This window comes from Xenia sp. Carnegie-2017, unplaced genomic scaffold (assembly GCF_021976095.1).
Source record: "Xenia sp. Carnegie-2017 unplaced genomic scaffold, XeniaSp_v1 HiC_scaffold_20, whole genome shotgun sequence".
Classification (NCBI taxonomy): Eukaryota; Metazoa; Cnidaria; class Anthozoa; order Malacalcyonacea; family Xeniidae; genus Xenia; species Xenia sp. Carnegie-2017.
The window spans coordinates 14126656-14139331 of NW_025813483.1; the positions used below are offsets into that span (position 1 = coordinate 14126656).

General features: G+C 33.5%; 1 protein-coding gene and 3 long non-coding RNA genes across 5 annotated transcripts; 2 read left to right on the plus strand and 2 right to left on the minus strand.

Moving 5' to 3' along the window:
* Nucleotides 1–37: 37 nt before the first annotated feature.
* Nucleotides 38–3518, minus strand: LOC124442010 (L-asparaginase-like). Of its 2 annotated transcripts, XM_046992500.1 has the most exons (10): nt 3387–3518; nt 3030–3134; nt 2691–2817; nt 2386–2623; nt 2237–2320; nt 1904–2030; nt 1492–1604; nt 1225–1410; nt 1049–1159; nt 38–592 (listed from the first exon to the last, which is right to left on the minus strand). In XM_046992500.1, exons 2-10 carry the CDS (start codon nt 3115–3117, stop codon nt 419–421), a joined length of 1248 nt encoding a protein of 415 aa, XP_046848456.1. In that variant the 5' UTR covers nt 3118–3134; nt 3387–3518; the 3' UTR covers nt 38–418. The 2 variants fall into 2 exon arrangements, with proteins under 2 accessions (XP_046848456.1, XP_046848457.1); XM_046992501.1 differs by lacking the exon at nt 3030–3134 and having other exon boundaries at nt 3387–3516.
* Nucleotides 3519–6230: 2712 nt separating this feature from the next.
* LOC124442213 lies at nt 6231–7963 on the minus strand. Its single transcript, XR_006947183.1, has 3 exons — nt 6878–7963; nt 6569–6782; nt 6231–6288 (listed from the first exon to the last, which is right to left on the minus strand). It is a non-coding gene; the product is annotated as an uncharacterized LOC124442213 (long non-coding RNA).
* On the plus strand, nt 7778–9463 carry LOC124442212. The gene is made up of 2 exons (XR_006947182.1): nt 7778–7898; nt 9244–9463. It is a non-coding gene; the product is annotated as an uncharacterized LOC124442212 (long non-coding RNA).
* A 771-nt stretch (nt 9464–10234) lies between these two features.
* Nucleotides 10235–11185, plus strand: LOC124442857. The gene is made up of 3 exons (XR_006947380.1): nt 10235–10333; nt 10556–10665; nt 10975–11185. It is a non-coding gene; the product is annotated as an uncharacterized LOC124442857 (long non-coding RNA).
* The last annotated feature ends 1491 nt before the right edge of the window (nt 11186–12676 follow it).

Genomic DNA, 12676 nt, shown 5'->3' on the forward strand with positions numbered 1-12676 from the left:
TCGGCAAAAATGCTGCTACAAAAACAAAGTATATTGATGAACAGCATTCAAATAATTCATTTTTTACAAATCAGAAGCGGGAAGAATCGTAATATTTCCTGCAATCTAGCTTACTGAAGTACGGGGCGGAATTTTACGATCGTGGTCCGGAGTCCTGTCATTTTATCTAGTTTTGAACTTATGTAAATCTTCAAGCACCATCTTTATACCAGGATTAAATAACTAGTAATTTAATAAATTAATTGTTCTTTCATGTTTAAAACTTTGAGCTTGGTTAATTTAGTACAATACGCAAACAAATTAAATTACATGTCGAGTAATTACTCTCAATTGCTGTAATTTACTTTTAACTCCTAGATTTCTTCTATGTACCACCTTGACTGTATTGTTTCATCTTGTTTTGAATGTAAGGCAATCATTAATGAGCTGCACCATTTTCATTATCCTTGTGATGAGAGGTACCATTTAGAAGAAGTTTACTAACATCGTTATTGTCCGGGGTAGAGTCCATATCACTGGCAATTGCTTTGATAAATCCACTCTTGCTCGTTGAAGCGACGCTCAACTCACCACGAATACTGGTTTCCATTAACTGAACAAATCAAAATAAATATTTAACTTTAAAAGATCAAAGTCACTCACCGTCAGGAGTACAGCTATCATCACAACACCAGGCAACTATTGGCAATGGCAAAATGTTTGATGCTTATGGAAAGGAAAAATTTTCAGTATAACCCTATTATCACGCAATATTCAGAAACGAAGCCAGCCAGTTTTTTTTTCTTACAACGCGAATGACAGCATGCAATTTTTTGATGGTTCTATGAAAATTTCAGATCGTTATCATATATTATATCTTTCATAGAAATGTAATGTTTTACACATTTTCTGGACGTGAGTGAGCACTGAAGTACTTGGTTCATTTACAGGAAAAACATCGAGTGGAATTTATTCTTTGAAGAAATGAATCATAATTTGTTGAAAATTTGTATTGTAAAAGTAGAATGACTTGGACGAGCTGGCTAAAAATCTTTTATTACAAAATTACCTCCTTCTTTTTGTCTAAAGGTAAATCCTTACTTAAAACGTATGAAAGTTTAGTGAGCGCTGCTTCAGTTGTTATGTCAGATCCAGAAAGGACACCGATGTCAAACAGAATCTAAAACAGAAATGATTCATCATGCTTTAAGTTTTATGGTACGGTGATAACGATTTAATATTAACCTTTCCAGTTTCAAAATCCTTTTTTACACCTCCCTTCAAACACTGGGTGCAGTTAAAAATAATTGCACCACGTTTAATTGCCTTTTCCAAAATTTCAATGAACTCTTTTCGTTCATTTGGACAATTTCCAGCGCCAAACGATTCCAAAACAATTCCCTTTACTGGTTCACGGCAAATGGATTCAACCTGTGGTTCCGCACAGGAAAATAATAAATTGCTTAATAAAAAATGAGGTCAAAACATAAGGACTTAAGCTATCCATCGTACTGTATTATCAGTTATTCCAGGAAATAGCTTCAGCACTCCAACATCAAGATTCAATTCTGTATGAACAGTAAATTTCTTATTAGGGTCACATCTCCAGATAACATCCCAGCGAACTAAAAAACAATGTAAATAAAGAAATTTAGTGACTGGTGAAGTGATTTCTTGAGGCCAGCCACCAGAGCCACAATTGTATGACTTAGCTTAAAATACTCTTGTCGACCTAGGAAGTTATGATTTTAAATATTAGCAATTGTGACAAACAAACACTTCAAATGATGCAAAAGTTTTAAGAACAAACTTTCAATCCCTTTTTCCTTCCTTCAAATTGGAGGCCCCTATTAGATGGAAGATCCCTGGAACTAAATGCTCTACCCTCCCTCCCAGCTGTCATGTGTAAAGCAGAGTCACTAACCATTAATTTCTGCACCAATTGTAGCAAGCGGGGCTAGATTGGGTGAATCAAATGCCAGAAAATCACCCGAATTGATCTTTGTGGTTCTATTACCACGATACAATTTACCATGAAAAAACAATGTCACCTGAGTAAAGACAAAAAATTGTAGCTATTCAAAATCAATTGCATAATTTAATCTCAACATGTAGTGATTTCATATCAAAGGTGCTGCCATTCACTTGACTACTTTTTTTTCTACTGCCCATGAACTTCATAAGCTTTCCAACATACCTTTGTTTTGAAATTACTACATCAACTGAGAGCTTTATAATTTATCTACATAAATCTTACTTCGGGAATGACAAAGTGACCAGCAAACATTAAAGCACCAAGTACATTATTACGGCCATCATTACGTTGTTCAAAAAGTGATATCTGTAATTGGAAAACAACTTATAGTCAGAAGAAGAAAAGTATTCAAAAACATTAATTTTCATTACTTGAGATCCAGTGAGGATGACAGTTTTGTGAAGATTTTGAAACATGAAGGAAAGAATAGATGCTGTGTAGGACATTGTGTCAGTACCATGAAGAATAACAAAACTGTCAAATGCATCATAATTATCCCTGACATCCTTGGCTATTTCAACCCAATCCTCACTGTCCATGTTCGACGAATCCTTTTTCTCTTCATATTCTTTGATATAATAAAACACACGTACACCATATTCAGATAACCTAAATAAAAGGCCAAAAATAGTGGCATATTGTATTTACCAATAGTAATTAATTTTGGCAGACATACGGCAACACCAATTCATGAAGATCATGGCTGACATCTGGCTTTCTCTGGTTTGGATATTTATAATCATCATCATGTAGCATGGGAAGTTTCTTAAGAAGGTCTGTGAAACCTGATCCACACTTTAAGCCTGCAATCGAAATGATATCAGATGATTTCATGCTTTTTCTGAAGGTTTTCACTAGATCACTTAGTTTCATCTACAACATTTACATACTCAGCATAAAAACAATATAAAAACATACAATTATTACTATATAATATGTTGGGCGGTAGTTTAGCTTTTAGCTGCATCGGGATTTCAGAGAATATTTTCGTTAAACGAAACGCAAGAAAATTTACCAGCATTCGATCGATACATCCCTATCGTTCCACCTGTATATAATACCAACACATTCGTTGATTTACACTTTTCTTCCTTCGAAGACATTATAATATTCGATGTTTCTATATTGTTGCCAAATAGCAAGGTGTTTATTTGCAATATGAAAGTGCAAAAAGACAAATAGAAGTAAACGAACACAAATAGAAGTACACGAACACAAATAGAAGCACACAAACACAAACACAAATAGAAGTACACGAACACAAAGAGAAGTACACGAACACAAATAGAAGTACACGAACACAAAGAGAAGCACACGAACACAAATAGAAGCACACGAACACAAATAGAAATACAGTCCATATTCTGCTTACTTTAACAATGATCAAACAGTAAGTACAGAGTTTACGTCACAATTGCTATCAGCTTAATATTCTGAGCTAACATTCTCAAGATGGAAGAAGAAATACAACATAACTTTAGTAAAAATTATCAAAACAAAACTACAAGCACTCTTATACGTTACAATACTGTCAAGGAAGTGACGTACAAGTCCTATATGGTTGTTGCCAACCAAAACAGGTATTTATGAATACTAACTAAAGCAGATATTTATAGCTTGTACATAATACAATTAATGAATCAATCAGCTGGTGAAATAATTCTTTCAACAGTATAGTATGGATTTCACCATAAACAAAAACTACAATATTGGAATGTCATATAATATTTAGATGTGAAGATATGACTTTAACGTCCCCACTAATTAAACAATATCAAACGTCCAAGAACTTTTCTCGTAAAGAATGCATAAAAACTCTTCAACTAATTCATTGTGTTAATAGGTGCTCGGAACTTCAAGTAAAGGACCACAAGTATGCGCAGCAGGACGACGGGATAAACCATTTAATGTCGGGGAATGTGATCTTCAACTTCATTCCTGGTGGAACCACTGTGGCTCCTAAATCAAACTGAAGAAATGCCATGACGTTACTTTCAGGAAATTTAATGAGTTAGGTCAAGTGGTCTAACGTTACGTGCTCGTTGTCATTTTGCGAAGATGCATCAAGCATTTTAATGACTTTCTTTTTCATCGTAAGACAGGAAATGTTTGAGATATTCTGGAATTCTACACCTTCAATCTTTAACAATTGTAGCATCAGATTCCAGCAGTTGCAATTACTTGGTAATATTGGATTCCAGGGTTAAGAAATTACTTGGTCATATAACTAAAGAGCATTTTCAAATCTTGAACAAGTTTAACTTAAATGATATTAAATACATAATTTTATTTGATTAAATCTACTTCATTCAGTACCTGTATATTTGCAGGCTACCAACATGTACACGCTGCGTACCTATTTTTTTAAATGTGTGCCGCTTTGTTGAAAACGCAGTGTTTTGGGAGATACACCCAAAGGCCAGGTAATGAAAATGAAACGTGAATTTTCATGAAAGCTACAATGTTATGACAAATGACTTCCTTGGCCCCAAATGTGGACACTGTTTTTTTTCCGAAACAAAACGAAATGGGAGGGAAAACCGGATGATCCGGTAAAAAACCCTCCAATAAAGGAAAAGATGAAAAATTTAGAAAAATTTTCCCAAATTTTTGGAGTTTTAAGATGTTTTATATTTTGTTCTTTTGTTCTTTTGTTCCGAATGATCCCGATGATCTACTTTAACATGCAGCGTAGTCAGATCGTGCATTACTGTCGCATAAAAAATTTAAATTTACAGAGCGACAATAAGTAGGCTGACTAACCAATTGACACAGCAAATATTTTGTGCTCGAACAAAAAGAAACGCAAACTTTGGTAGAAAGAGCGCAGTGTGTTAACAAAAATTTTATTAATAGAAAAAAAAACGAAAACGAATAGCAGCCATGTATAAATCATATGAAAAAATTATTCAGTACGTACGACCTGACCATTCACGTGCCAATAACAATGAAAAATAGAATGACCAAAGTGAAGTCATGACTTGTATAAATATCAATTTTGATGTTTACAAAACTCCATTCGATTCAAAATTTCGATAATGCGTCATTAAAACTTTCATTAATAGCTGGCTTTCACTCATGTGTTTTGTCAAAATATTTAACAATTGTGAAAACTTAGTTTTACGGAAATTTTTAACGGTTGAATTTGAAAATGTGCTATAATGGTGAACATTATGGATAACTAAAGTCTGAATCTTTCAATAAACATTCAGACTTTAGTTATCCATAATGTTCACCATTAAAGATGTGTCTTGGTGCTTCTGTCTGACTTGGTCTTCATTCATTGTCCAGTCAATAGGCCTACAGACATAGCTACTCTATAAAAAACATGTTACAAATGTCAGCATAATGAATGAACACAAACCAAACTTAAATATATTGAAAAGAACAAAAACTTTAATACCTGATTTCTAAGCGTAGTCCTGGTCAGTCTGATACAGGCGACTTGGTCGGTCTCGTCGTTTTCTTTCACCGCGCAGTTTTTACGTATACATCGTTAAAATTTATTTTAACATTTTTTTTATCTTCGAAAATTAAGAAATCCTACTTGCATCATTGCAATTTTTTTATAAACGTTGAATAAAATTAGTAAAAAGTAGCGAGTGAAAGCCAGCTATTTTCTCACGACAAGTGACATTTTTTACTGAATTTTTTTTAATTTGGGTGTTTTTCATGATTAAGGTTCAAATTATAATAATAGACCATCAGGACCCCTTTTTTAGCTAACTATCTCATGCAGTTACTCATATCCTTTAACACTTATCTACTCAACTTACAAACCACAAGACTTGGATCGTGTTTTTCCACTTGCTTGTTTTCCATCTTCGTAGATTATAGTCCGTTTTTAAAGTCCAATCATTCCATGACGTTCATACGTAGATGCCGTTATGAGATGTCCATTTAATATATGTATACAATTTCCTACGTCAAGTAACGGGCGTCATCAACCAATGTACTCTTTGGGTAACTTCAAACGAGGGAAAGGGATCACTTCAATACCCCAGTTATGTCATCACTCAAAGAATGCTTAATGCAGAGTTGATCTTCTATGAGTATCAGCTGACCACCTTTAGGTGGGCTCATATAACAATGGGGCCCATCATCATTATATGAACAAACAACTGACATCAACAAAGAATCCAAACTACAAATAAACATTCTTGGCCATGAATCACCATGACACATGAGTAATGACAAACTAGTAAGAGTGATCGAAGTGAATGACAGAGGTGGTAAAGGGACTTTAACAACTTCATCCATGTGGCATCTACCATCTAAAAAAGTATGAAACAGATATATAGAGAATGAGCAAATCATAATATATTTTCTGTTTGACTTTCGAAATGGTAGAACATTCACCTACATTACACGAATAGCTATAGTCAATTGAGTTCTACATGAACTTCCGAACGATCAAAGGCTTAACATCATAGTTAAAGCATATTACAAGGACTCCAAATACGACTATTTGATTATAAGATTATCGATTTTCAGAAAAACATTAGAAATAAATCAAGAAGCAAATAATAATTTATCGTCAGTGTAGTCACTTACATTTTTAGTTTCTAGCCGTCTCTTGCTGTTGATCGGATTATGCCCGAATTATCGGCTACAATCAATCTTCTCCTTCAGTCATATGAACGTATTTTGAGCTGTATTTTTCCATGTTTTCAAAACGTTTGTTCAAAGTCATACCTCATACTTTCCAATTCTTGTTCTGCTGCCTTCACTGATGTTGGCGGTCTTTCTTCAACACGTTCAAATACATCTGCAATCAAATGAGACGTCTTTCGGCAACTTGTCATCGATGATAGTTGAAGGCAGCATCTTAATTTTGCTTTGCACAATCACAAATCTTTATACCTGTCACCTATGTGTGTAGTCTTGTTCCATCTCATGTGAAAGATATCTACTTTCCATGACGCCTCGTGGTTTATATGTGGCAAAGTTCAAGTGACTAGCATGTCGTTATACATATTTGTTCCACATGATTAATTTATTGTTCGTACTTGAACAAAATACCAGATATCTATCAAATCTAATTTTTAAAAAGAAAACGTATTGTTGCCAAACAAAAGAGCTATGCTCTCCCTTCATTAATATACGTAAAATGCACATGACAATTGACCATTTTTCTGTGATATTACGCAAATCATTTATTAATTAAATTTATTCAGCCTGTGCCTAAATATTACGATTAAGGGCGTTAACATGTTGATGACGTCAATCAAAACGCCCTTACACCCTCTCCTAACGTTACGGTGCGGTACGTATATTCACTGACAAATAGCTTTATTGGTAGACGTTGTTGCAACTCTGCATTGATAGCTTGCAGTGTAAAGTGGGGTTCGTTGAGAATCACTTCCAAATTTGAGATAATAGTCCTTCTACATGTCGTCTCTCATGAATATCTGTAAATACTTCGGCTTGCTCTTGACCGGTTTATCGCCCAAGTTATCGTCAGTTTTCGAGTAATATTGAAAGCACCAATCAATTTTTTTATTTTTTTCGTTTCTTCATGTGTACTTCCACTTCTCATCCTCTCTGTCATTGATATTGCTGTTATTCTTTTCATTCACAAATCTGAATACAACGCTATTTTTGTAGGCTTTGTTGTTAATTATTTACACATAACCTTATGCTTGGTTCACACGTGTACAGATCATAAGTTTGAACGATAAGACTTTTATTTATTTTGCCTAGAGATTTACAAAGAAAAAGAAATTTTATTTAAATTTTATTTTGTTCTTCGTTTAGATCATGCTTTAAACGCGGGCCACAGAGTGCACACGACTTGGAGTGTTCTCAAATAAGTGTCGATTTTGGTCAAACGAGGTGCAACCGTGCATATTTTATTAACAGCAAACGAGAGCTATCGGCCGAGGTAAAAGTCACTTGTGCCCGTTAGCTCAAGCTATAACTCGCTGTGTTCGCATGAATTTTACTGAGTTTTACTGCTCAAGCAACCTTTTCTCGCATATCAAACATTTTTGGTAACGCGAGGCAAAAAACTCACCGCTTGCGCAGATTGTGAGCTAGATGCTGAGGTAAAACCAATTTAATAATCAATAGTGATGCGTCTTTTTATCTCGTGAACAAACAGCAAAATATCGATTACAAACAGGTCATGAACGAATACCCATTTATGCTTTTACATGCTCAACGAAATATTTTCAAAAATTTCATGTTATGAGAGTAAAGTCGAGAATAAAGTATGTTAAACGGCCAACATGCAGATGATTTTTTTACAAAGATTTTGTCATTTGTCTGCTTTAATTCCTTTGCAATTTCATCATACGCAATTTAGCCTTTTGTATTTTAAAGTGCGGCGAACTAACATCAAATACACAGGGGTAGTTTAGCCATAGGTCAACATGTTTGTCAATGACTTGAATTTGTCTAACATGTACTGGCTCATTAATTCATTTGTATCAGTGGCCTATATTTTGACGTTTGGTCATTGGTTCTTTATGTGAGCATCTAGCTCACATTGAGTGCAAACGGTGAGTTTTTTGCCTCGCGTATCCAAAAATATCAAACATGCTTGTTATGCAAGAAGGTTGCATGAGTAAATTTCCTCCTTATCAACGTGAGATTTAATACTCTGACAGCTGAGTTGCAGTTCTAATTCACTCATTTTTAAAAGAAAATGATGGAATTGATGTATCAGAAAATGATCATTTCTTTAAGGTTATTATCGCTAAAATCAATGTGCTATTGATATTTTTTGAATGAAAGTTGTCCTAGTTTACTTGCATTAGCAATATTCATGAAACCTCATTCCCAAAATCATTCTGCAACAATTCGTGCTTCGCTGGGAGAATAATTATCATAATTACTTACGACAAACAAATTTTGATTCAAAATCCTTGATTTATACCATCACTATTAACTATAATCCCCCCAGCGACGCAACAATTCATGCGTTGCTGGGGGGATTATAGTTAATACCCCCAGCTAATGAATTTTTCATAAGTAGAGATAAAAACGTCGAGTTCTTAAATTTAAAAAATCTGCTTTATGGTAAAGCCTTTGTGCTCTTACGGACAAAGTGCAAGTCCAACTAAATGAATCATTTTAATTTTTATAGGGTCAGTATACAACAAAACATTAATGGTGTGAGCCACGTAATTTTTTAATGTATAAAATGATTTAAAAATTCCAAGGAGCTATCTGCGGGAGGAAAGTCTTCAATTACATATATTTGATAAATTATTGATGGTTTGTAGGGTGCAAAACTAAAGATGAGATGAAAATATTATTTGAATGCTGTTCCACTGTCATAGAGACCAGTGCTTTAGAAGACTAGCCTGGACAGCCTTGGTGCGTGAAAAATTTGCAGCTTCAAACATTCGCGTATAAATAGAGACATGCAACAATAGTAACTATGATAACTATTTATGAACTCTGTAATTATATAACATTTTATTAAAAATCTTTTGAAGCCGATGTCTTCTTACAGAAAACATATTTCCATTAAAAAGACGTTTCCTGTTCTCATGTTCTTGAAAATCAAATAATTTTCCACTAGTAATGATCGCTCAAAGAATAAAATAAAAGCAAATTAAATTCTACTATTCATGATGCTATCTCAAAATATTTTGCATCTTTTGTGTCTATAATTAGCGCATCTTCACATTTTCATTAGTTAAATCAATATTGCAAAAGATGAATGCGAAGGAGATTAAAAATCAATTAAAAGTCAGAGAGTAAAATATGGTTAGTTCACACGAGCAAAACAAGCACGAACGACACGATTTTTGTTCTGTGATGTCACCATTCAGTTTATTCAGTCGTGCTGTGAAAATTTTTGTCTGTTCCCCATCACTGTGAAAACAATAGACTTCTAAAGATATGAATAATGAAATGGTCTAGTATTTACATAGCAGGAGTTATCTTTTTTATTCTTTATTATTTTCTTTTGTTTCCGTTAAGGCATTGACTTTTTTCACTTCAGTGAACCAGGCTCAATATTTACGTTACAATTAGAGAAAATTACAATAAGATTATTTTTTTGTGTACTGCTGTTAGTATTCGTACCGTTCTTGTTTCTGGTGGCGAAAAACAATGGTAACAGGTAAGCCATGTAAAAATTAATTACTAAGAAGTGAGGTCTAATTAGAGTGTGTGTAGATCTGTCAATCATATGACAATTTTGGACGAATGGTTGTCCAGATATGATTAACCAGCTGACATACAGACGTGTATAAAAAGAGTATCCACACAAAAAAATTTTCGTACAATCAGAACACTATCTTAAAAGGACGGTTGAAACGAGATATTAAGAAGACGAACCAACTAAAATCATCACTTGTTTTGGTAAGAAAGGACAACTTCTACATTCTAATAAATGTTTTTTAAAGTATTTTTCGAATTATTAATTAAGGAATTTGACACTTTCGTTGCAAATTAAACGTATAAAATGCTTTTGTTTAATGCGTTCGTTTTGTAGAATGTAGCTAATTAAGACAAAAATGCAAAACCTTTATGAGCTCTTTATGATCTTAAAGTATGTTTGATAATGTACTGCTTTTGTTAAAGGTAAAATATGAAGGTATTGAAGGTGGTATTATTTCTTATGCTTGTTATATTGGCTGTCCATGGAAAGAAACGATCTAGTGATAAGCTGTTGAAGAAGTTCGAGTCAAATCGTACGTTGATCATATATCTAGATACTTAAACTAACAGAGCTATTTTCTTCTGTAGAGCTATTTGCTTTTCGATGTGTTAAATGAAAAACTAACAGTGTAATCATTGTATATTACTCTTACACAAATTGATTTTTTTTCAAAACAATTGCTCTAAAAGCTTAAAATGTGCAAAACGATATTTGAAATAAAAGTTTTACTTTCATTTGAATTGATACAAAACCATTACCAAGAACAGGGACTTAAATTTATTTCTTTTTGAGTAAAAAAGCACTCGAGTATCATATTTTCATAAGCTACACTTTCATCTAGGATTTGCAAGAACACACGAGTCTTGTTCTTGTGTAAACGGTCTTCAAGGAGTTTGCGAGGACAATGTCTGCCCAGGAGGAAAACAAAACTGCACTGGAAGCTGTCCTCATACTGGAGAAGTTTGCTGTTACTGATGTAACCTATAGAGTGGTGTTTAGCATGTAATGACGAATTATGGGTGTAATGATTAAATAAAAGTATATTGCAAGAATGGTGAATATATTGATTTATGTTTGTGGTGTTTGTATTACTAACAAAAAAACTATTATCTGCGATTTCAGTTCATGCACAATGTCTCATTTTCGACTAACAAACCATTTCAAATTTTCTGTTTATTTGTTGTATTTCAACTACAATTACTGCCATATATCGACATGGAGTTTTGAACAGTTATTTTCATGGTTTTTCTGGCTTTTCTCTTTAACGTTCAACGTAAAAAATATGATTGTAGCCTATTTGCTACTAATCACCGGTTAAAGATCAAAACTTTGGCATCTGATATTTAAACACATTGATGAAGACGTTTTTTAAGATGCTGTTGAATAATATTCTTTAGTCAAACCAATATTGTAAGACTAATGTTCTTTTCTTTAAAGCCAAAGTATTACTTCCTTTCTTTACTAAAGAAGATCAAATATAGCAAAACTGTAACCATAGACACATTAACAATAAAATAATGGACGATGTTAACTTACGATGTTGCTCGATCTGTCGCTTACAGCACTAGACACGTGATTGCATAATCCTAACAAATAATATCCTTGTGGAGTAGATATAAAGCCATAAACTAGATTGCCATAGAGGTAGTGAATTCTGCCCTTCTAAAATGGGTCCAAGTAAGAGTCTCCCGACTATAACTCGCTAATTACCATTCCATAAAAACTGTTAGGAGAGAATCAAGTTGTATGGCATATTGGATATTGTTCAATTATTCAACAGTGTGATTAATCCACGTTAGTGACTTTCAAAAATTCATGGCGACTTAAGATAAACGCACTTTGTGCGTTCAGACTGTTGTGTTATATCCTCCTAAAAATATTTATTTTGATCATTCTAGTTAGTAAATTTTAGGAAAACACACTTTATTGTTAAGCTTTGAAAATAAAAATATCTTGAACACATATGCTGCAGTTTATGCAGTCTGTTAAGACTCAAAATGTCGGCATACTTTTTTTATTGTTTGGTTCATCTCTACTGTAAACATTAGTAGATTTTTTGTTCCGATTTCCTTTCAGATAGTTGTTTGTCAACTAATTATTGCTCTTATGTAAATTATAATGTCACGGGGAACTCAATACGCCATTTGTCATATTTCATTTTATTACCATTAGTTCTTATGTTGTGTCATATTACTCGACACGAACTATTCTGTAATCTTAACTGAAAATAGCATTTTGATAATGCTCTTAAGAAAATTGTCGTCTTGATTAAATGTTGTTGAAATTTATCGCTACTGAGTAATTATAGTGAATGAAATACAATTACAATCAAATAAGACAATGAAAGCAAATGGTAAATTTGCAATACGGAGATAGGTAGCTTTACAAACAGCTCCCGGAATATTGTTTTGACACGAAAAAATGCGTACTCATACAAACGTATGCTCTATCCATTTCATTAAAATTATTGAAAATTTACACACATGAAAGAGGTTCAAGCTGCAAATTTAGCTCCAGTTTAAAAAATTGCGCACATTGCTTTA